This window comes from Centroberyx gerrardi, chromosome 7 (assembly GCF_048128805.1).
Source record: "Centroberyx gerrardi isolate f3 chromosome 7, fCenGer3.hap1.cur.20231027, whole genome shotgun sequence".
NCBI classification, from domain to species: Eukaryota; Metazoa; Chordata; class Actinopteri; order Beryciformes; family Berycidae; genus Centroberyx; species Centroberyx gerrardi.
This window is the reverse complement of record NC_136003.1, coordinates 25,889,087-25,912,314: the sequence shown is the minus strand read 5'-3', so window position 1 is coordinate 25,912,314 and position 23,228 is coordinate 25,889,087. Positions and strand designations below refer to the sequence as shown.

The 23,228-nt window shown below is 45.3% G+C and overlaps 1 protein-coding gene across 1 annotated transcript; it reads right to left on the bottom strand.

Annotated features, from left to right (window-relative positions):
- Positions 1-235: 235 nt before the first annotated feature.
- On the bottom strand, positions 236-23,013 carry ngfra (nerve growth factor receptor a (TNFR superfamily, member 16)). The gene is made up of 5 exons (XM_078284525.1): positions 22,842-23,013; positions 15,188-15,550; positions 7,469-7,709; positions 6,033-6,265; positions 236-347 (listed from the first exon to the last, which is right to left on the bottom strand). Exons 1-5 carry the CDS (start codon positions 23,011-23,013, stop codon positions 295-297), a joined length of 1,062 nt encoding a protein of 353 aa, XP_078140651.1. The 3' UTR covers positions 236-294.
- Between the last annotated feature and the right edge of the window lie 215 nt (positions 23,014-23,228).

Genomic DNA, 23,228 nt, shown 5'->3' with positions numbered 1-23,228 from the left:
CGCACCGATAGAGCTGGACTCGGTGCCGGGATGAAGAGTCAGAGACTGCGGCCCCAGTTTGAGCAGCGCTGGGAGGTCCGGACAGGGAGAGCCGGGCACAGACGAGTCAAAGTCTTTGCTCTGTGGCCACTTCAGGTATGAATGGGCGACGCTGTGGCTGCCCAGTCGCTTCTTTGCATTCCTGTGAGTCCCCGCCGCTTCCTTTTTAGTCCACAGCTCCCCTATTCAAGCCCCTGTTCTCCCATCTCCCCGTCTTTCGGCTCTTCCACCTCCTCTTCCTCCTCCTCCTCTTCCTCAGACTTCGGGAGGAGGTGAGTCAGGCTGGGGGCCGCCATCCACCCTCACCACTGGAGGGAGAGAGGGAGAGAGAAGGAGAGAAATATGTCAGGCTTCTAGATACTATCAGGAAGGACGATTTGTGGTGATATTTAAAGCAGTGGCCGTTTTATTCAGGGAAGGTTGTCTCAGAACATGTGTGTTTTTTTTTAGCACTAGCTTGCTTCATATTCATACAATTATACATATTCTTGCATGGGAGCTGCCCAGTGAAACCATAGTCTTCTACTGTTTACCACTGAGCAGCTCCTCTTTAGTAAGTGGAGGGTCAAGTCTTTTGATCAAAGGCATTTTGACAGTAGATGCAGAAGAAAGGGAGAGTGTTTCTTATTCACTTTCCCTCCCCAGATTTACCTGGTCCAGGATTCAAACCAGCAACCATCCGATCACAAGCCTAGCCTAGAGATTCTGTAATCTCTAAACTAATTTGTCTCAGGATACATGCCCATATATTTGAGCTCCCTTCTGTATAGAAAAACTGAGGAACCCTTGATTACCACACTGTTCCCTGCAGGGGGCCCCGTGGGGTCGCCCACTCATCCAGACCTGTTAAACTGGAGTCATTAGCTGGGTAAGGATGGGACACAAATGCCCTCTTTTCCCACAAACCCCTTAACCTGTTGTCAATTGAGCGAAGCCATGGAAACGGCTCGGGAATGCAGAGGCGTTTTTGAGAGGACCTCCGAGTCCGCCGGTTGTTTTCTTGTCTTGATCAATGCACCTCTGTGCCAGCAGGAGTATACAAGAGGGCCCCGATTTTAAAGCTTCACAAGAAGAAGGGGCTTATTTTGTCGGCTTGGCTCTGACGTCATGCCAGTGTTTATGTCTCTGTGCACAGAGCCCGTCCTGCCTCCCTCTGTCCATTCTCTCTCTCTCTTCCTCCCTGCTTCCCATCACTTCTTTTCCACACATATGACTCTGTTATAAATGCATTGAAATTGTTATGCCCTGGCTCTCCGCTCCCTCTCTCCATTCACATTGATTCTCTCCAGTGCCGGTCGCGCTCCATGGCTCCTCTCTCCCTTCCTTCCTGTTTAGACAGACGCTCTACAGGCATCATCACTGACACACTGCAGAGAGACACGGACACTGGCCAAGTGCTGCATAAAGCACATCCTTCTGTATCAGGCACAGGTGTAAACACACACTCACACACACACTTGCACCTGTGCTTAACCTTTACTTCAATGCAGCCATTTCTGAACTGGCATTTCACCTTCTCTTTCCAAAGGCACCAGCGATAATAATAGCCACATGGCCGCAAATTATCAAATGTTTTATAGAGTCTATCCACAATCCAAGAATCAATGCAAGCTTTTTTTAACCGAACCTGTTCAAGCAGGTCTACTCTGAAAGGTCCCAATCACAGCAAAGCACTGTTACTGCCTTCTTTTTTCTTCTTAATCATCATGTTCATCCAATCCTGATTGGTCCCTAAGCCACTGTAAAGCTTTAGAAATCACTGATTTTGATTGTGATTGAATTTGAGATGGCTTCATCACTTTCAAGGTAATCAGATGAACTCCTATGAGTAAAATGACTAAAGGCTAGAAGCCATTCGCTTTCTAATGTTCGGCTTGTTACTCAATAGGAATACTTCCAGAAGAGAAAGAGAAAGTCAAGTTTTCTGACATTCCTGATCTAAATTAGCTTAGTGTGAGAGAATTAGAGACTAATTATGAGGAAAACATGTTGGAGGAGAGGGGAAAATCATTTATTGAATTTAATTCAGCTTCAGTCTGATACTCGGAGTTGGTGATAATAAAAGTGAATTTTTTTTTATTAGGAGCTGAAATGGAAATAGTAATTTGCTACAGTATTCTAATATTACTGCGACTTGTTACTGAATAATATTACTGGGTAATGTTGCCGTTCAACGGCAATTAAAAAAAAATGTTCAGTGAGGCTAAACCGCAACCCGTTCACGGTGGATGATTTCTGTCCCATAATAAAGGCCCACCTTCCTCAAGGTTTTATCTATTATATGTCCCATCATTTTCCTGTGGCAGTCAAATGAAGACCCATCTACTGATTTTTCTCTTTGTCCCACTGAATAGCAGTATGTGCTATTTGTTCTGGACAGGTCCGTTTTGAAGCTCTAAGACCAGTCCCTAGACCTTCCTTGTCAACATTAAGCTCTTCTTCCTCTCCTTGTACAGACCCCCCCCCTTCACCTTCATCTCCAATTGGTAATTTGACAGACAGTTGCAGTGACTCCACTTTGTGTAGACTGTGAGGTCGAATACAGGACAGGGATGCACGGATGAGTGAAGGCTTGCAGTCTTGCTTAAATTTTAAACACACTCACTATGCACGGTTCAGATGGGGTAAGCAAGCAGCAGAAGGGGTGTATGTGTGTGTGTGTGTGTGCGTGTGTGTGTGTGTGTGTGTGTGTGTGGGAGGGGTGCTTCAGAGACAAAAAGATAGATGGCTCTTTTTAATGGAGATGAGCAGATAGCAGTGGAGCTGAGCAGCGCTCATCCAGCTGTCTGCCTGCTGTAGGAAGCCTCCCCCCACTCCAGTGACTCACGCAGGGAATACCTCTCCATGTTGTCAGTCAAAACACCAGACGTTTTTATTACTGCATTGCTCTTTTTAAAAGCTTATTTGACTTGTTTTGACTAGAGGTGTTCCCACTATTTCTGCCACCAGTAAAATATGGTTCATTTGAAGCAGGAAACCCCCTATGATTATCGTGGATTTATTTGGCGTATTCTCACCCCCTTGCGAATTTTAACAGATCCCCATTAGCGGTGGAGGAACGACCCGCAGCATGAACGCAGTTGCTGCGTTTTAATGGCTTCCGCACCACCAGACAGTGCTAATGCTAATTAGCACCCATTAAACGCTGATGCTGGATCGGATTTTGAAAGGCAGTGAGACCGGGCCTGGATCCCGTCTCACAACACCTGCTAATGAGCCTATCAGATAGAGAGGCTGCGGGGTTAACGGGGCTAACGGGGCTGTCATCCTCTCAATGAACTAATGACACGCTAATCCTCCAGGAGGAATTCCTTCCTTTCTTCAGCACACTGTGGGCTTTGCTTTTTCTCAGTGGAAGAAAAACAAAAGAATGGAATTTCCACAACAAAAAAACTATAACAAAAACAAAATCAGCTTTTCCCAGGCCTCATTAGGATGTAATGGGTATCCTAGACAAGACACCATGGCAGGGAAGACTCAAATGAGAATTTATTAGCTGTTTAGCTAGTTAGCGCACTAATATCCCTGTGTACCCATTTACCAGGCTGCACTGGACTTTACAATAAGAATAGGATGGAAAAATGCAGAGATAATAAGACAGAGAGAGGGAAGCATGGCTGAATAACTACATCACCAGTGAACTTGAGGATTTGGCTCTTAAGAGGTTTGGAGAAAAAAAACCCTCCTCATTTTATCTGTATAGATCGAGTGAGACAGAGAGAGGCGGTATTGGTTTCATCTCTTTAATGTAAGTGGTATTTGTGTATTGAAGGAAGGTAGACTACTCTATGTTCTATAGAGTCACTTCACATTCCTGAAGCACTTGCTTTTATTCTCCCTCTCTGCTGTTTAAAGATTTTTCTTTTTCTGCAGCCATTCACCGGAGATTTTCCACCATGCACTGCCCTCACTCGCTTTGAGTGGGGGCTTTGAGTTATACCTAGCGTTGGGTAGTGACTGTAATCCAAGGATAACATATGCTGATTACATATAGACTACAAAAACAAAGTGTAATCAGACCAGGAGACTTTTCAAAAAGTGCGTAATCCAGTGTTTACAGGGATTACAGTTACATCTCACATTACTTCATTAATTATTTAGATGGATTTTCAGGAGCTATAATTATGAAAAACTGATATTGCAGTTTGAAGGGTTAGGGTTAGGTGAACACTGAAAAACATGTGACGGACGCCTTTCATCATGTTTCCATGGCACAAATAGGCCTAAAGGGCATCTGTAGCAGCTTTTGAGGGGGTTGAGTAGGTGTGAAATGTATTTAAAAAGCACTCGAGTTGACAAACATACGCTTGAATTCACCTGCTTTGGCCTCTTGTTACAGTTGTTACAGTTAAATTACCAATATCGACACCTTAATCCCAAGAGATTGATATTGATTGAGAAACTGTGCAAAATGTTGGTGATTATCTGAAATCAATCATGTTTCATGTAGCAATCACAAATAACCATTGACATTACAAAACCCAATTTTCTAACTCCACGTATTGATATTTAACATACATTTGACATAACAATAGACCTATATGAGTCCATATTCCCTCTCTCTTTCTCTCTGTCTCTCTCATACACACACACCTTTTCTCCCTCCATTTAGTGCACTGCAAGGAACAGGTTTATTAAGCCTATGGCAAATTGCAATATATAAGATCTGTAAAGTGCATAAATTTTACTTTGGCTGAAGCCTTCCAAGTCAGACCGGATCTTGTCGGTTCAGCATAAGAAACAACTTGCTAGATCTTGTCTGGCTTGCAAGGCTACATAGGCATTAGACCTACACCCTAAATACTTTGAGTCCCAGTCACATACTAGAGGTAAATATAGACCAAACATATGCAGTTACACTCCTTACATGTTACCCTTTTGATACATACACTGAAATAGATGCTGTATCAAAGCTCTGTCAACACTTAATTTGTTAGTCGCTCATACTGATGATGATGATACATTTCAACATTTGTCATTACTCACCTCTGAATCCACAACAAATTCAAGCAAAATCTGCCTACTGCTCAGTACTTGCCTGCCCCTGCCACATTCAAAATATTGTGGTATTGTGGTGATATGCTCTACATTTCTGATATATGTCATGCATGTCAGGTTTGGCCTCACCTACTGTATCTGGCCTTGGCAGCGAGGTGTGAGAATGTAAGACTTAATCCAGTCTTGCTCCTAGGTGATACATTGTCTTTGATCTCAATCCCAGAAATGTGTCATGCTCTCTGGCTTGACTGCTGCTAAGAAAATACTTGCACGAAGCTGAAAACCACTGCACACATTCACAAATTCTCAGTGGATTATCACTTATCTTGCTGTAATCGATATGGAGCTTTCTGGCGGCGAGGATAGCGCGGTGCGAAAGAGGAAACTATTCAGTCTTGGGCGAGTGCCTCATGTAAAATCAAAGGGTGTTTGAGATAAATTCAAATGTAGTATTTATTTATCGTTGCTGCCTGGTTAAAGCTTGTATCTTGTAGCTCTAAAATGTTGGCTTTTCTGAGAATAATGGCCTTGTTTTTAGCTTGACCACCATGCATTTTTGAGGTAATCCAATGTGTTTTGAATGGTTTCATCAGTCCCCAAAATCAGAGTTACAAGGTTTTCATATGACCACAATGTTATGCAGGATATTGTTTTCTATGTGTGTTTGTGTGTGTGTGTGTGTGTGTGTGAGTGTGTGTGTGTGTGTGTGGGAGGGAAGCAGATGGTGCCGAGGTGGCCTTGGGCATCAGTTGGGTGTGACAAGGTGTGGCAACAGCCATTCCTCAGCACTAACTGTATCCAAATTTGATCTTGCAGTTTTTATCAATACAATGGAGGGCAAAAATCGAGCCAAAATCGACAGGACTGTTGCCTATTTGGAAGCGATATCTTAAAAAAAAAATCACATCAGCATTCAGGGCCATTGCTCCCTCTAAGCTGCTGTTTGACCAAAGAACCTGATCACAAAATAAGAAGTCAGGTGTAGAATGTCTCACCTATCTGCTCCTGTGTGTGAGACTGTGACGGCTGGGTCTGGACCTGAGCCTGGGCCTGCTGCTGCTGCTGCTGCTGCTGCTGCTGCTGCTGCTGCTGCTGCTCCTGCAGACTCTGACTGTCCACTGAGATGCCGCTGTCACTGTGCAGCTTCTCTCCCTCCGGCGTTACCGTCTGGTTGGCTGTAGCCGCACGGTTATTAGCCGCCTGCTTGTTCTGCTTGCAGCTATTCCACCTGAGCAGAAGTGGGATGTCAGAGGTAGATAACGGTCGATAGGATGCGGTATTTGGATTTCACAGTAGGCATGGGGTATCAGACAATAAATGATCAGTGACAAGAGTATCATAAGTTATTGTTGTGAGCGTGATGTGTTAGTAAATAAAATGTGGGTAAACTATACAACCTCCAGTTGGTGATCATCATAAACAACCACCATAATAAACAACAATAAATTATACATTCATAAAGACATTAATTTGTGTTTTTTCTCCATGAAAGGTCCTATCCTCATATACTGTTTACTACCATGTATGCTATGAATTTACTTCATAAGGCTTTAGGTCAGCATACAAAAGTTGGCTAAACTCTATTCCACAAACAAGGTATTATAATATAACGATGAAGTGCATAATTCTAATATACATTTACCAAAACACAGAATATAAAATGCTAAGAAAACAAATTATAAAGAGAGAAAGGAAGGCTGAGAAAGTAAAGCAGCAGATGCTTCACTTGGCAATGAGATCCGTGACAAAGGTTAAAATATTCATACGGTATTGAGTGGGGCAGTACAGTCAACAAAGTGTTTACTAATAACATATATGGAAAACATTCGCATAATCTGCAATCTGTTTCTATATGACAATAAGTACAAGTGGAGAATTAGCCAGATGTGACAGGCGTTGCGTGACTGGGTTGATAAATCTGCCGTTCGAATTTCTCCCTGGTCGGCACTTTTCAAACAATCAATGGCTCTAATGAGCTTGTTTACTCGCTACAAATGTGTTTTAGCCCTGGCGTGTATCTGTCCCTGTGAGTGCATGCGTGTGTGAGTGTGTGTCCTCGCTAATGTGTGTGTGTGTGAGTGTGTGTGACCTCTGTAATGCATTATGCTCTAAGTGTTGTGACCTTTTTTTGGAAAGCGTTGAGTAAGAGTGTAACGATGTGGTAGAACTGGGTCAAAGTCTCGCCCCCGCGACTGTGGCAGGTCTGAATATTTCACCAGCCATCTCTACTCTGCTGCACTGTCTCTCCCTGCCCCTTTTTTAGCCAGGGGCAACATCAGCCACTCTCACACCAGGCCATCTCCCTCACTATTCACCCTCTCTGTCTGTATTATTCCCCTCTCCCGGCCCCAGCTGATGTCTAACGCCGCCGACGTCTTTAACCGCAGCGCAGCGTTTTGTCTCGGTCTTCCCTCCTTTGTCTGCAGCTGACCTCTTAAAGACGATGTAGGCCACCAGCCCCACCACCACGGCGGCCAGGATGGAGCAGTAGATGGGGATGAGGTTTTCGTTGAAGCCGTGGCCGAGGAAGCGAGGGGAGCCGGGGCTGGCCGTGGTCGTCTCTCCCCCCGGCAAGGGACCGTCGGAGCCGTCGGGCAGGAAGTAGTCGGTGAAGGAGGGAGGGGACGGATCCAGGTCGGAGGTGGTAGAGGCGTACGTAGGGAGGAGAGGATCTGTTGGGAAGGAAACAGAAGAGAGACGGGAGCATCTGTGAGACGAGGAAGATAAAAGTACCTTGCAGTTAACCATCAAACACTGTCAAGCCACTCTCCTGTGCCAGATGAGTCACAGTGCGGTATATTATTTTCAAAGATGCGACTTGAGCTGTCTTGGGAGAAAAAAAGAAATGACAAAATACAGGGTTCTATAATGAAGAGACACTTTCATATACTCTATGCACACATCATCATTGAGAGCTTGTTTGCCAGGGTGTAGTCAGTCACCAAGTCCCCAACCAGATGTCTGATACATTGCACACATGTGAGGGCTGTTTCTAATAGGCAGATGGGCTCTGGCTGAGATGCTATTTGCAGAAAGAAAAGGAATGTTCCTCGACGAGGGGGGCAAATATCTGTCACCCACACCCCCCACCCACAGCACCCCGCCCCACCCTTCCCCAGGCCTGCACCCTGCACGCCAGGTCTCTCTCACCATGTCCTCATCTATCTGATCTCGGCACATTGCATGACATTAAGGCCATATGGATGCATGTAGTACAAAGTCCGGGGCTTTAGGGAGGTCACTGCATTGAGTTTAGCCTTTGCTGAGGCCGGGGGAGCAGGAAAAGCTCTGTGCTACTGGAAGGGTCTGGTTTCTATCAGAGCTCAGCCTGGAAAGAAGAGTCATTTTCATAAATTGTCCCATTTCCTCTTTCTTTGTGAACTCCATTAATGATCCAGTGTAATTTTCCATGTTGCAGCAAGACCATGCCCGCTCCGAGGGGCATGGTCTTGTCCTGGCAACACAATTTATCCAGCCACTCACTGCTATTGTTAGCAGAGCCAAACTGCCTTGCACTGCACTGTATAGTCCCTTTCACACTATCTGTTGTGAAACTGTTGCGAAACATAAGTAACAATGCAGCGTTTCTGACAGATGGTAGAAAGGCTTGGAGAGTCTGCAGATTATTCGTTCCCTGAGGGCACGGTGCAGCAGGCAGAGGAGAAGGTCTGCTCAGCCAAACCAAAACTTCTCTGAGCTCAGCAGCCTGGTGGGAACGGAGCCTGTGCGGCCTGGTTCAGATCTGAGCCGGTAATTCCCAGCAGAACTTCAGGCTGCTCCTCATTAGCTTCATACTGGCTCACATGGGCTTAACCCTGTGGAGACCCCCGGGGCCTCCATCAAGGCCGAGGCAGTCTCGGTGGACTGGGACGCCCTCTCCCAACAACGGTACGGGTCGTCCTACGGTACGATGGCTGTGCGATCGGTTGTGTGATGGGTAAACTCGGTACAGTGGTTACAATGAGTGCAGTATAGACTGCCAACATGTTGTAACAGCAACTTTCATGCTTAATTTTTGCTTCATCGAGTTTACTGTTAATGCACCCCAAAAATGTACAAACAATATACATACATACAATATAATATAACAACTTACCTTACTTGATGAGAGCATAAACACCAATATCTGTCTGTTGAGTGATAATAGGCAACTAGCATTATCTCAAAAGGGAGAAAATAAGAACTTGTACCTGCTCTAAAAGTAAATGGTAAGTAGTCTTGAATGGTATGTGGCTAAGTCTGGCAGTTTTGTGTAGGAGATTGAAAAATAACATACTGTTTTGAACTACCATGGACTACTTCCTGTTTCCATAGGAAGTGAAGGCTGATGGGAGACAGTGTATAGTGAAAAATCACTGTGCAGTTGCTCACCTGAAGTAGTTCTGGTAAAATTGGATATATTGAGTTAATGATACTTCATTTTTTAAATTTATGAATACAGGCCATATAATAAAAACCACAGACAGCATTTTACTACTAAAGTCAGTCTTCTTACTATACAGCCTGTTACTACTCAATACTCAATGTATTAATACATATTTTTCCTGTATGTATGACACTGTAGGTCATGGCTGGAAATTTTACGACTGAGTGACTAAATCAGTTAAAAATGACAAATTAATTGTTTTTCAATATTATTGAATATTCATTATTATTATTATTATTATTATTATTATTTATTATTATTAAAAATCAAAAAACTACTTTTGAAGCGCTCAGTAGATAATACTAGTCGTCTACTATCACTCAACATAGTGTATGCTGAAGTGTTTCCAGTGTTCGCATGGAGCACCGGAGTGAACGTGAGACACATGGATGATTTTGGTATACTGTATGTTCTCATCACTTAACAAGTAAGTTGACGGGACAATCTCCCCAAAACTATTCCTTTAAATGTGATATTTTGGGATGGGAAAAATAAATTGAATAACTGAGTGTTATGACCAGTAATGTGGTCAGCTGACAGTCTGACATGAAGAAATGCAGCGGACCATCACAACGAGAAGCTGTCTACGCATACATTCTCTTTTCACTGACATGGCAGAAGTTTCTCCATATTGATTTTTTGCATAATTTACACAGGGTTACTCCACTTAATAGTCCGATGGGACTGTGATGGTCCACTTAAGTGGACGTATTTGAAAAAGTTCTGTTGCTCATTAAGAGTCCTACATTGGCCTGTCTGTCTGCGCGGTGATGACAGGGCATTCCTACCTCCCATGGGAGGGATTGGTTTACTGAAACGGTAGAAAATATCATTCACGAACGGACAAATACAGCACATGTGCGCGCCATACTTAGAAACACAGAAATAATGCACAGCCTATTTAAAGCCGTGTTATTGATTTGGATCTGTCTAAAAGGAGGGAGTGCTCACAGGAGCGCCGCATGGGTGTCTGTATTACACGCATTTCTTGACCTTTCTTGGGAAGTAGTCAGGTTTCCTCAACTACACCATACATCATCCAGCTAATGCAGGGCCGGCTAATAGTATTAGCAATGCAACACGAGCTTCCAAATAGGATAAATTCTGAATGGAAGGTGTGAAAGTGTGAGAGAGCGTGCAGGTCGGTCTGGCCTTCGACTATACTGAAAGTCAAAGAACCTAGTCGCATTAGCTACGAGTGAAACTCCTTCCCTTAGAGTGGGCGATCACACAGCTGTTTTTTTAAACAAGTCATCCTGCACTAAGTGCCTTCCTTGGTGCAATGAATGTTCCCTCCATGCAGACATATACATCAGTCGCACCTCAGGAGTCGCTGTAAGTTATGAGTGTCTTTCTCATCCTGAGCCAAGATGACAGCTCCCCTGGGAGTCTGCTTTACGTCACACTGACTCAACACAGAGACAGACTACAGCTACAGTACAGTATAGTACAGATATACTGTCATCTCCCTCTCTCTCTCTCTCTCTCTCTCTCTCTAGGTTGATGTAGAAAACATGGCTGGCTGCAGACCAAGGGATAAACCTGCGGCTCCAGAGGCTGCATACCTCAGTTGGAGCAGAATGGACCTTAAAGGCGGCGGCGGCGGCGGCGGCCGTGCTATAACAATTTTATTTTGGCTTCAGTGGATTTAAAACAGCCACGAAACAAAATAAAACTAGCCTAGGATTTTATGAGCGTGGGGGCTATGTGTGCAGGGAGATGTGTTTATTGGAGGGGCGTGGAGGAGAAAAAAAAAAAAAAGATTTAATTTTTATTAGCCATTGAGGTCTTTATGGTGAAGTTAACCCCAGGGTCTGTGCGGAGGTTGACGTCTTGGCTGCTGCCAGTTTTAGGGTGGAGAAGAGCTGCTATCAGGCGCAGCACACGCACAATGACCTCTTTATCAGCCACCAAACACTCTCCCTCTGTCTCACTTCTGCCTCTATGTCTATCTTCCACTGTGTCTCCTGCTCCACACACACGCACACACACACACACACACACACACACACACACACACGTACTTCAAATTATTCAAGCGAGTGCTCTGCCTTCTGTAGAGGGAGGGTTAATAGGGAGAGTGGAGGGGAGGGCAGACAGAGAGGCAGAGTGTCAGGAGGGAGTGGGGAGAGAGGAGAGGGGGGAAAAGGGGTGGGGGGTTAGGGGTGTGGGGGTTGGGGGGGCATGGAGGAGTAGATGAACAGAGGAGCTGCTGTAAAGTGCTCTGATTAGCAAGAGTAATTACACTGCAGCGGTGAAGGCACTGAATGCACACTGGCCACCTTCCACTGCTCCACTGGCCCAGCCACTCGAGGGAGAGAGAGAGAAAGAGAGAGAGAAGGGAGGAGGGGGGTTGACATAGGAGAAAAGAGTGAAGGGCTGGGGGGGAGGGAGGGGGGGTAATAAGGAGAAGAGAAGATGTCCGCTGGTATCTGTTTTTTTAATCTCTCTCTTGCTATCGAGGGCAAACACTCGAGCAGACGCTCAGCGCTTCCGCACGTTTAATGCAAATTTACTCAACTGAAAGCTGAACGGCGCTTTTGGAAGTGAAAACAAAACTCTGGCGAAGGTAAAGGGACTGAGATCTTCAAAAAAACAAAAAAGGTGTTTTCAATTTCAGATGAAAGAGGCCCACACATGTCTCATGTCCGGTGTTTAATGAAGGAAGTATTAGTCAGATGTGCTTGGCAGGAGGAGAGCATGCATGTACTGTGTTTGTCTGCTATCAGCTGTATTGATTTTGGACGCTCGCATACAGTGTTTGTGTGTGCGTGTCTATGTGTGTGTGTGTGTCTAAAGGGAAAGAGAACCAAGTGTGTGTGTGTGTGTGTGTGTGTGTCCTGCAGTTGAGTGTGGGTGCTCATAGAGGTCACTCAGCGAAACCTGAGCGTGAGCAGAAGAAATCCCAGGACTCATATCGACCCTCCAGCATAGAATACCAGCACAGCACATATGCTGCAGCTCTCTCTGTCTGTTTCTATCTCTATTTCTCTCTCCCGCTGTCTCTCCCGCTGTCTCTCTCTCTCTCTCTCTTTCTCTCTCTCTCTCTCTATCTCTCTCTCTCTGTCATTGTATCATGAGTAATTGACACTTGGTGACAGCTGGATATGAACAAGGGATTTGGGGATTTAAAAATGCCTCCCACATCTTCTTTACCATGTGCTGTAGAGAGAGAGAGAGACAGGGGGGGAGAGGGAGAGAGAGAGGCTTGTCAGCAGGATAGAAATTAAATAATGTTATCCTTTGCAAAAAAATAAGAGGATACAGATATGATGGGAGTTCCAGTGAAGCAGCTTCTTGTTTACTGCAGTAAATGCATCAGTATACCGTATAGACCACCGTGGAAGGCCTGGAAACATCATCACGGTCAATGGCGGCCACATGTGACTCTAGCCATCACCCACGGACCCACTGGTGGTATATGACAGGGCTTTTCTTTCAAACAGACGTCCCACAAGGCCACTCAGTGCCATGCCATCCCCAACAGCCACTGTCACTGCTGCTGCCGTCGCTCAGGACGAGACGGCGGCGAGGGAGACGGGGCAGGTCAGAGGTGAGGCCGCCTCCATGGGTGGGCGCTAATGGATCGGCACAAGGCCGCATTGTACCCTACTGTACATCAGACATCTCTAGAATAGCTATTCCGGCTGTTGGGTCGTGCTGTAAAGGGGGCATATGGCGCAGTTTGATTTGATCGCTGACAGCCCTGTCACATTACACTCTCATGGGTCTTTCTGATAGCATGCGGTTTGCTCGATGCTTGGTACAGCGCAACGCTTGACTAGATGGTTGAAAAAAAATAGAGTTTTCACGAAGCGGGGAGAGGAGCCATTCCTCCAGCTCGTTATCTCGCTAAATGTAGAATATGCCCAGGCAGCTGACAATATAACACCCAATGGTCATAGATCGCTAATCTCCACGGCATTTTTAAACACACTTGGTATGCTCACTTGCTGAGAAGCATTCTTCCTGGAGAGAGCTTTTCTAACAAGGTCCCAATGCAACTTCAGACATGTCTTGGGTGATTTGGGAAATTCTGATGCTGCTAGAATCATTTTTTCCGCTGTTTTCTTTCCCCTTCTGGCTGGCTACTTCCCTTGTTGTTTCTACTGGGCGTACAAGGTTTGCATCATAACATGCGGCGTAAAAGTTGGGTGTGAGGGCATTGAGCTGGAGCGAAAATTTGTTCATGTGCGGCACAAGCCGTTAGAAACAATGGGTTTAAGAGCGCAGGGGTGGAATTATCGCATCCTATGTGAAAGCCGCTTCACGCAATTTGCAATATACTATCAAATCTCCTGTAAAAAAATCTTTAATTAAGGATGCTATGTGATGTCTGTCAGCTTCTTTTTCACACCAGTGGTACTGTTGCATTGTTTGTTCAAGGTAATTATACTAATGTCTCAAAATGAATGTGGATTTGATGATAAAACCCTAGACTTTTTCTTCTGTTTTCTTTGTTTACTACCCCCCCCCCCCTTCCATCTTTCCTCTCTAATCCCACCACTGAACAATCCCTGGCTGATGAGAAGCAGGTTCTTCACAGCTGCTGGTGAGAAAGTGTGCGTGTGGAAGAGGCAGTGTGACCTGTTATCAGCTCTTCTCCCACCTCAACTGCCTTTTTCCGGTCTTATCTTTCCCCCAGTCCGTTTCTACAGATGAGGAAGAGGAATTTACACCCTCCATCTGCTACTAGCATGTCCAGTGTACTACAACAGGTGATGACAGATTTTTGAGGTCCCGGGCCAGCGTCCCAGGCCAGCTACCACGAAATCTCATCCAAGTCAACCTTCCAAAAAGAAATTAATATTGTGGCGCAAGTCCAAAGTCCCATACTCGTATCAGAACCCACTATAAAAATGCTCTTTTGAAAATTAAAATGTACATAAAAGATCAATAATAGGTCCTGCTTTAATGAATACTCTAAATGTCATGATCCTTTCTTGATGCAGGAGCATTTAATTGTACTATAACCAAACTCTGCATCAAAAAACCTGCATGATAGGTAGACAGCAACTCCCAAGAATGGACAAGAAGGGATTTTTGGGAGTTTCTGTATGGACCATGTTGGATATTTATGCCGCGTTGGCACCCTCGTCCCACTAAAAGCTATTTTTGTTGCACCGGCACATCACTTATCAAAATTCCCTCTTGACAAGGTTTTTGTTGTGTGTGTCCCTGAAGATGTCAAGCCTTCCTCTACAGCCCTCACTTATCTGACAGCGCTATGAACAGAGATAGTAGAATTCAAGTCAAGGAAACGGTGAGAGACGCCACAGAAGACGGTCTGCCTCCCAGACTTTCTCCCTTGTAACCCCCCGATGAGCCCAAGTGAATTTACAGCTTCCTGGGATGAGAGCCTGCTCCTTCAGTGGAAACGCCTGCTCCTCTGCTTTGTGGGGGAGCAGATTATTCAATGTTTCTGTGTTGACACTGAACTCCTCCTTGACCTTTTAATGCTGAGCCTTCAGCTTCCTGCCATTTGAAAATCTGACCTGTGCTGACCTCTGACCTCGGCTGTTCCGACAGACACATGCGGAAGTCGACCTTTTCACGCCACATGGGAAAGAAAATATTGTGATAAAGACATACATGCCTCCAATACAGCTCTGAAATTGCTGTTGCTGTCTGCAGTTCCCAGGCTGATAGTGTGTGTGTGTGTGTGTGTGTGTGTGTGTGTGTGTGTGTGGCCTGATATTATCCTCGTTCTTCATCAAGACTTACTATGGCAGACAGAGTCGCTGATGGGCGTGCATACCGCCAGCTCTATCTCGATGCCCTCGTCACAGATGGTGCAGGGCAGGCAGGGGTCGAGGGAGCTGTCCCGGTCGGAGTAGGTGTCGTCCACGCACTCCTCGCACATCGTGTCGTGGCCGTGGTCGCAGTGCGCGAACACGCCCTGGCCCTTCGGACACACCGTGCACGGCTCGCAGCGGCTGGACACCTCGCTGAAGAAGAAGTTGTAGTCGCAGACGCAGATGGCGTCGTTGGAGTCGGTGCAGGGCGTCTGCATCCGCATCAGGCCGGTACACAGGGTGCAGGGCCTGCATTTCTCTGTGTGGCTGTAGTTCTCTGAGTAGGTCTCGCCTGGAGAGAGGGAAGAGCGGAGGAGGGGTTGGAGGAGATGAGGAAGAAAGGGGAGACGGGGTCAGAAGGAGGAAAGAGCAGAGCAGGGTGGAAGAGGGAGAGAGTGGGGAATATGAGGAGATAAACAGGGCGAGAGAGGGAGGGAGGTGGTGAGTCTAATGACATTAATCATGTTTACTGCACATTCATTAGAAGGGCGGACACATTGATCCAGTGGGCTCTTAGTGATTTGAGCTCTGGGATAAGAAAGGTGCTCTTGTTGGAGATGCAGTCAAAAGCCTGCTGCGCTCATTACTGTATCGACCCCTGTGTGTTTGTGCTGCGCTGAGTAAACTGCTTTAATCTGAATCATAAACACAAAGTGCCGTGCAGGTATGCATCCCCCTACTGATAATAACTGCACAGATGATGGGAAGACCTCTAGTCAAAATGATGATGAGAAGGCCTATACATTTAATGGGTTTAAAGGGTTTTACCATTACCAATACAGTATAGGTACACAGCCATGCAGTATCCTGGAGCAGTGGTTCTCCGCATAGGGGAGGGGACCCAAGATGATTTTGGGTGATTTTTGTATAGTAAAATGTCTTTTTATTGTGAAATGATGATCTTTTGCAGCCTCTAGGTTTTAGAACCATAGCTGTGGAGAACGATGTTGGACAGAATGAGGTAAAAGCCCTGCTGACTAATTGCCTGCTGGTTTTCAATTACTTCAAACACTTTACATTTGCTCTCCAGGAACGTTTGCGGCGGGAACAGTCGGGAAAGTGCGTAGACGAGGAAGTGATGACCTCAAATTGGTTTATTCTTACGCTGAGAGTTCTTAGGGGCACAAAGTAATCTATTAATATTGCATGTTCATATAGAATTATTTTCAGATATAATCGGAAGCCTGCTGAATTATGCATAAAGTGTGTGTGTGTGTGTGTGTGTGTGTGTGTGTGTGTGTGTGTTCCAGTGGCCGAATGAGATGTGTCGGTGCAGAGGGGGAAGGGGAGGCACTGACTGAGCCGGCCGGCAGGGAAAGACAGGGTTCAGCTTCACTGCAAAGAGAACTACGCTGTTCCCCAAATCCCATTGAACTTTCTTGTGTGGCGCTCACACAGAGGAGAACATGAGAGCGGTCACCTTGCGGAGGCTGCGGTTCAGACTGGCAGAGCGGTATGTGTGAAGCTTTTTTTTTTTTCCTGCCATTACCTAGAAACCATTTGTCAGACGGCGAGGTGCAGGAGGTGACCGAGTTCAACGTAAACCCAAACGAGCACAACATTTCATAGCATGACATCATGGCATAGTAAAGATTAATATTAATACAGTTTTGTAAACTGTTTTCAGCTGATATCGCAGAGATATTTAGGTCTCAATTTCACGAAATGATGCAGGTAGCAGTTATGGACGACTATAGACGTCGTCTCAACTTTCATTTTGGCGCTATATTTACACAGGTTTTCAGCGTTGGTGCAGGACATTTTATCAACATCTATTCAACGTCAAAATCTTTTCTGGATGCCTGTCTCTATCTCAGAGTGAGACAGAACAGTCTGACTCTGTCTCGTTCGGAAAGTAGCTTCCTACTTCCTTGAGGCCTAACTAGGAACCTTCCTAAGAAATTACCTTGTTTGACTGTAGGTAGCAGAGAAATAAATCGACAGCCTTCCTAGACAACGTCATGTGACTGCAGCTGAGTCTGTTGTGTATGTTAATGTTACAGTAGGCTACACTGCGCCAACAGCCAGTATGATCAAACTGCTTTTTCAGAACAGATTAAAAGAAATGCTAAAAATATGCTAGCTAGCTTTGTGTACTTGGCTATGAAAAATAAGCCATGTTATTTTTTACAGTGGATCCTGCAGCCAGTTCATTTATCCACCATCAAACTGAGCCTTCAATACGCTGCAGTAGTGATGCCAGGACGCTCCGTCCACTTGGGTAAAAGTAATTAATGGCATTCCAGAAATAAAACTGACTGTGCTAAAATTAAGTACTATGATTCACTATTAACAATTTTCATATAGATTTTAATTCAAAATGTTAGATGTACTTTATTTTTCAACGGTCAAAGGTTTGTTTTGGAAAAGTTTTTCTCAAAGTGGGGACTATCATCTGCCATTGATTTTAGCAGATATCGGGGAAGTTGCAAGGTGTTGTGGGATTTCCTACTCCACCTGAGGAATTTCACACTTTTGACTTCCTACCTAGAAATGCTACCTGAATAGGAAGTTTCCTTGGGTTTGAGAGAAAGCCTATGAGTCTTTGGGAATGTGTTTTAATGTATATGACTGTGTGAATGTGTGTGTGACTTTGCACAACTCACATCTGTGGTATGTATGTATGCTTTTCATGAGAAGTGGTGGGAGTTGTGTTGAGCAACAGCATACTGTCAGTGTGAAAAGCCCTGCAGCAGTGTCCCAGCACTTGCTTTGCCTTGTAAGCTGCTCCGGCAAGTAAACACTGGCACAGGCTGAAGCTCTAACAGCTCTAACACCTTGTAAACAGCAGCACCGCTAAGAAGCCGACAATGAAGGCTGTCACATTATACAGACAGGCAGAGCGGAGCCGGCAGAGGTAATGATATTGAGACAGGTAGGGATGCGGATCGGCACGAGAGATCGAGAGGCTCTGCGGGTTCGAGTAGCCGCTCGATTCGCTCAGATGAATCCCGAGACCGTTTGACGCAATGTAATGCGATACAGACTTGGAGGGTGGTCTGGTGCGGAAAGTCCAGGGTCTAAAAATGGTCCAAACATGATTTAGTGATCAAGATGTTGAGAAACCGCTGATGTACGACTAGAAGGACAGACGGATCAGGGAAAATGGGGCAGTGGGGGATGTAAGTGAGAGCAGTTTACTCCTTAGATAAGTCCAGCAAAACACCTTCACAAGCAGTGTTATTTTTATTTATATTTTTTTCTAAATCTTCTAAATCCTTGTGCTTACAGTGTATGGAGGCAGAGGTTGCGGAGGAGAGTGACACTGACTGAACGAGCCGGGCCTTCGATCCGGACCTGGATAAATAACAGACCTCAGAGGTAAATAATTATTTGGTTTTGTGAGCTTGAAGTCTTTGTTTTCTTTCCAGTCAGGCTCAGCGGAGTAAACTTCTCCTCATTCGTTTCAATTATCCCACAGAGCGCAGGCTTCCTAGCTAATTTTAACTTGCGTGCATGTGAACCCCTTTGCAGTCCTTGTGTATAAACACTTCTAAATGTGACCATATGCACTGAGCGTTCAACAGCCACAGGAAAAGTGAGTGTGTGGTGTGTGTGTGTGTGTGTGTGTGTGTGTCAAGACATTTATCTGAGTGAGAGAGAGAGAGAGAGAGACCGAGGCGCCTAAAGGAAGAAAGTAAAAGGCCATCAGGAATCCTCGCCGCATACAGGTGGTAAGTATCTGGCTTCTTAAATAAAATATGATCTTCTTTCTAATTGTCCCCAATTGAGCAATATTCACTTCGGCTCAGTGATCACAGCATTTACGGAAGGCAACTGTTAGTGGGTTAGGATGGCCATTGGTAAGGGGGGATGTGGCTGCGTACGGGAGGATGATGCACTTAAAATGTGCCACTTCAGCCTGAAAAGACCCCTTCACAAACACTGATGTGTTTCGACCCCATTAGCGCCATCAATAATGTAGGTTTGGACGGCCTTGAAACTGCCCGACGTTCTCCGCAATCAGCACTTTAGGTGTGAGCTTTTAGGGAGGCTGGCCGTTCCTCCTGCTCCACAGTATGTCAGTGTCCATGTTGCATGGCTCCGTTTCAGCACAGACTCTTCCAGCTGACCCTGTGCTGACTGTGCTTTCAGCGGACAAATTAACAACATTCGGAGAGCTGCGTGACGGCTTTATTTGTCTTTTAAACTTGAAACATTTCTGCGTGTAATTATCGCCCTGCTTCATTGGTCCACACCGATTCCCTCCAGATTCAAAACAGGTGTTTTAGGATATGAGCCAAGCTATTATTAGGAGACCAAAGAAGGCGAGTTGTAATATAGCAATCAACAGCTACTCCTGTATCCCTGACTACCTTGCTGTTTTCTTTTTTTTGTTGCCTTGCTGGGGTCAGTGGAGTGGGAAAGCGGCTTCCTCTGCCGTGGCCACAGAGGAGCCAGTGGGAACTCTCATTTCCCCCTTCCTCATTCCCCAGTGATCCAAGGTTGGAAGCCGTTCCTGATGCTCTGTTTCAATCTTCAGCAAACGAGGCTGTGATTCTACTTTCCTTCCTCCTTAAATCCCCACTGAACCCCAGTCGTCCAGGGCTTTTTTTAAACGCTTCATTGACTCGTGGGCCTCTGCCTTTTCTCTCTGCAGCCTCACAGATCTTCAGTCGGTTCGCGGGGCAAGTTTTTTTGAACGGTTCACTAAGTGAGGCAGGTCCGGTCGTGTTGTCTCCCATGACAGGCAGAGCGAAGTGGAAAAGACTGATAAATATTTCAGCGCTGCTGACGTTGGCAATCGTCTAGACCTGGGATAGAGAGGCCATGGAGGAGCGGAGAGTCACACCGGCAGGATGTGGGGAATTAAGGGGGGTCGTGGTAAATAAAGATTCCCCCATATTTACCACGAAACAGGAAATGGGTGTGCTGGATGTTTTTACTTTTTAATTATTCATTTCTGCACTTTAGAAAGTAGTGACCTATCTATGTATTTATAGCTCTTGTTTTTCAGGTAAAGGTCAGGGTTTTCAGCCTCCAACTTCCATATAAATCCCACTCAGCCCTATTTTAGTGTTTGTGCCGCTGGGGGCATCAGGTACATTAAGATTTTATCCACAGAAGCAAAAACAACATTGAAACCGACGAAAATGCACTCACACCGGAAATTGACTGCAACCTCCTGGGTATTTCAGCTTAATTGTTCAGTGTTTATCAGCGGTGAATACCATTTCTGTATTGCAGGGCAAGATAATTGTTCTCTGTTGGAGGCACAATAGGCTTTTCAATATGGTTTAATTAGCTGGATCAAATGAGTAAAGATGCATTGATGTAACAGTATGCATGATGAATGAGCAGATCGTGCCCTTTGGTGCCTGGCTCTCTAATACCATTTTATCCGCTAATACAGACGATGAGTCACACCAACCGAGGGGGGGGGGGGGGGGGGGGGGAGTGGGGGAGACGCTGGCTGAAGAAAGAGAATACAGAGCAGAGAACAGAGAGCAGAAAAGAGACGCGCTGGAGGGATTTGTTGGAGTGGAGCGACGGTGCTGGAAAAGGGCTGGCGCAGGAGACGAGGCTCATCACAAAGCCCCGAGCCACATTATTGGAAAGCGGAGCAGCGGTTTACCATCCATGCATTGCTCGCCACTGTGTACTGCAGGAATATTAAAAGGAATATGACGTGTGAGAAGAATTCCTCGTAACGTCAAACTGAAGATGAAGTCCAGACGCTCCTGAAGCAGATTTGTGTTTCTCTACAAACTCCAGCCACCTCTTAGACTCACTCAACCAATTTCCTCCTCCAATCTATCATATAGGTTGCTTGCCCATGATTATTAATCAATCCCCCCCCCCACCCTCCCCTCTCTCTCTCCTCAACACTCTAACTCTCCATCTACCAGCATGACTGGATTATTAACAACATGGATGCAAATGCATGAGAAACCACGCTCATTTATCAATTTTATTTGGCCTTTGACAACTTACTCTCAAATATTTTGTACCCAGTACCTTTGCTAACACTGACTTTGTGTGACACAGTTGGTTTATGTGCATTCGACTTGCATTACTTGTTTTTTTTTACCCTGTGGCATATAGTGCTTTGGATGTAGGGAGTTGGCACCTTGCCCCTCTACCAATTGCTAACTCTAATCTCCTTGAGGCAGAGACTAAAATCTTCAAAGTGGTGAAATCAAGCAGACTTGGGATTCTTAATAACACACAAACACAACACAGCACAGAGATTAACATCTGTTATGCGAAAGTTCAGAAGTTCAAGGGTAATCAGAGTATTCATTTTGTTTGCACAGAAAAATGCAGCCAGTCTGCAAGCTTTCATATAGAATTTGATAATTACACTCTAAATAACATCCAGTTGATATTATTGAGGGGCTGGTTTGGACAAGAGAAGGTTTTTGGTGTGAAAAGGCTTTTAGTCAGCAGTTCTTGTTTACTTGTTCACTTGCCAGTATTTACATATCTTGTGGGGATTTATTAATGAAGCATACCAACGTTCACCGGAGGATATCCTCTGACCAACCGCCTTAACAAGTCTAATTTTGGATTTCTGCTCTGTGTCTGCCACCACAGAGTCTGGAAACACCACAATTAGCATATGTTGTGAACTGACGGATAAATAAATAAATGAGGCAAGGGATGTTGCAGTGTTACATTTCAAAGGTAACCTACGAAACTGCAGAGGCTCAAAACAGCAGATCGGATGCATGTGGCTTGTCGCAATATCCTCGTGAATTCTGCTCCTCCTCCTGAACTATGCAGTGATGTACGTGACCTATTCTTTGACGTTTATTTTTGCGCTCTGACAAAGAGTACGGACCACCATCTTAAAGGGCAAAAGGGGGCTTCATACGCTGCAGGGAGGTAATGCTGAAAGACCCCCGAGTTTGAGAAGCACATATTTGTTTAGGCAAAGCTCTTCCTCTCTGCGATGTTGCGGCGTTGGCACCTCTCCCGGTCTGTAGAACGAGCGCTAATGGTTCACAGCCTGAGCTGAGCTGTAACTGAACACATTTGGACCCACTTACAGGCATCAAACACATGAATTTCTGCTGTATTTCTTGGGACACTTGGTAAAGGCACAGCAGACACTTTGTACTAATGAGCAAATTGGGCAATAACAGTTAGTTTAGGCTTTGTCATTCTAGTTGGGAGCTCAGAGCCCGAACTGCCACGTATGAATAAAGGCATACAAGGTGAATTATATCAGCTAAAGAAGTAGCTATGGATGCTGTGCTGTGTGTTTATGTGGGTGTGTGTGTGTGTTAGTGGTGGTGGGGGGCATCCATACATTCATGCACTTGTGCTGCTGTACATCAGTTTACATGTGCACCAGTTTGAGCTTGATTGTTCCCAGACTGAGTTTAATTCACATCCACTTGAAACGTTTCAGGAAGTGGAGTATTTAACGCTTTGGCGTGAAAATGTTGTCCAACCAATCTCCACCGTATTAAGGAATAATTGAGTAGTGATGCTTTCTTTCATGTGCAGATGAATTCCAGTTTCTTTTTTCTTTACCTTTCAAATTGACTGAATTCAAAAACAATTGCTCCCATCCCATGTGTGTAGTAGTGCACATGTATATATTATGCATATAATATAAACAATGCTCTACTCACTGTCCAAGCACTGGGCACAGACAGTCTGAGTGGCGCCACACTTCTTCACCACTCCTTCTCCAGGTGGGCATTCCTGGCAGCACTCTCCGCTGCTGGTGTACTGGCCCGAATCACAGGGAACCTGCACCGCCCGCTCCGTCTTCGACGCCGACACTAACCCCACCTGGAACATCGGGACAGCGGCACGGTGCGTTAGAGCACAAAATACATTCAAAATAGACGCAAACATACACACATATACAAACACACGCGTGGGTGCGCAGAGCGGCTTAAAAGCAAACTGGTGAAAATTACTGCCAGGTGTCCATCCTGTTCCTTAAATCCAGCCCCTATCAGGATTGATCATAAATCATGCTGTCTCCACCTATATCAGACACACTCTGAACA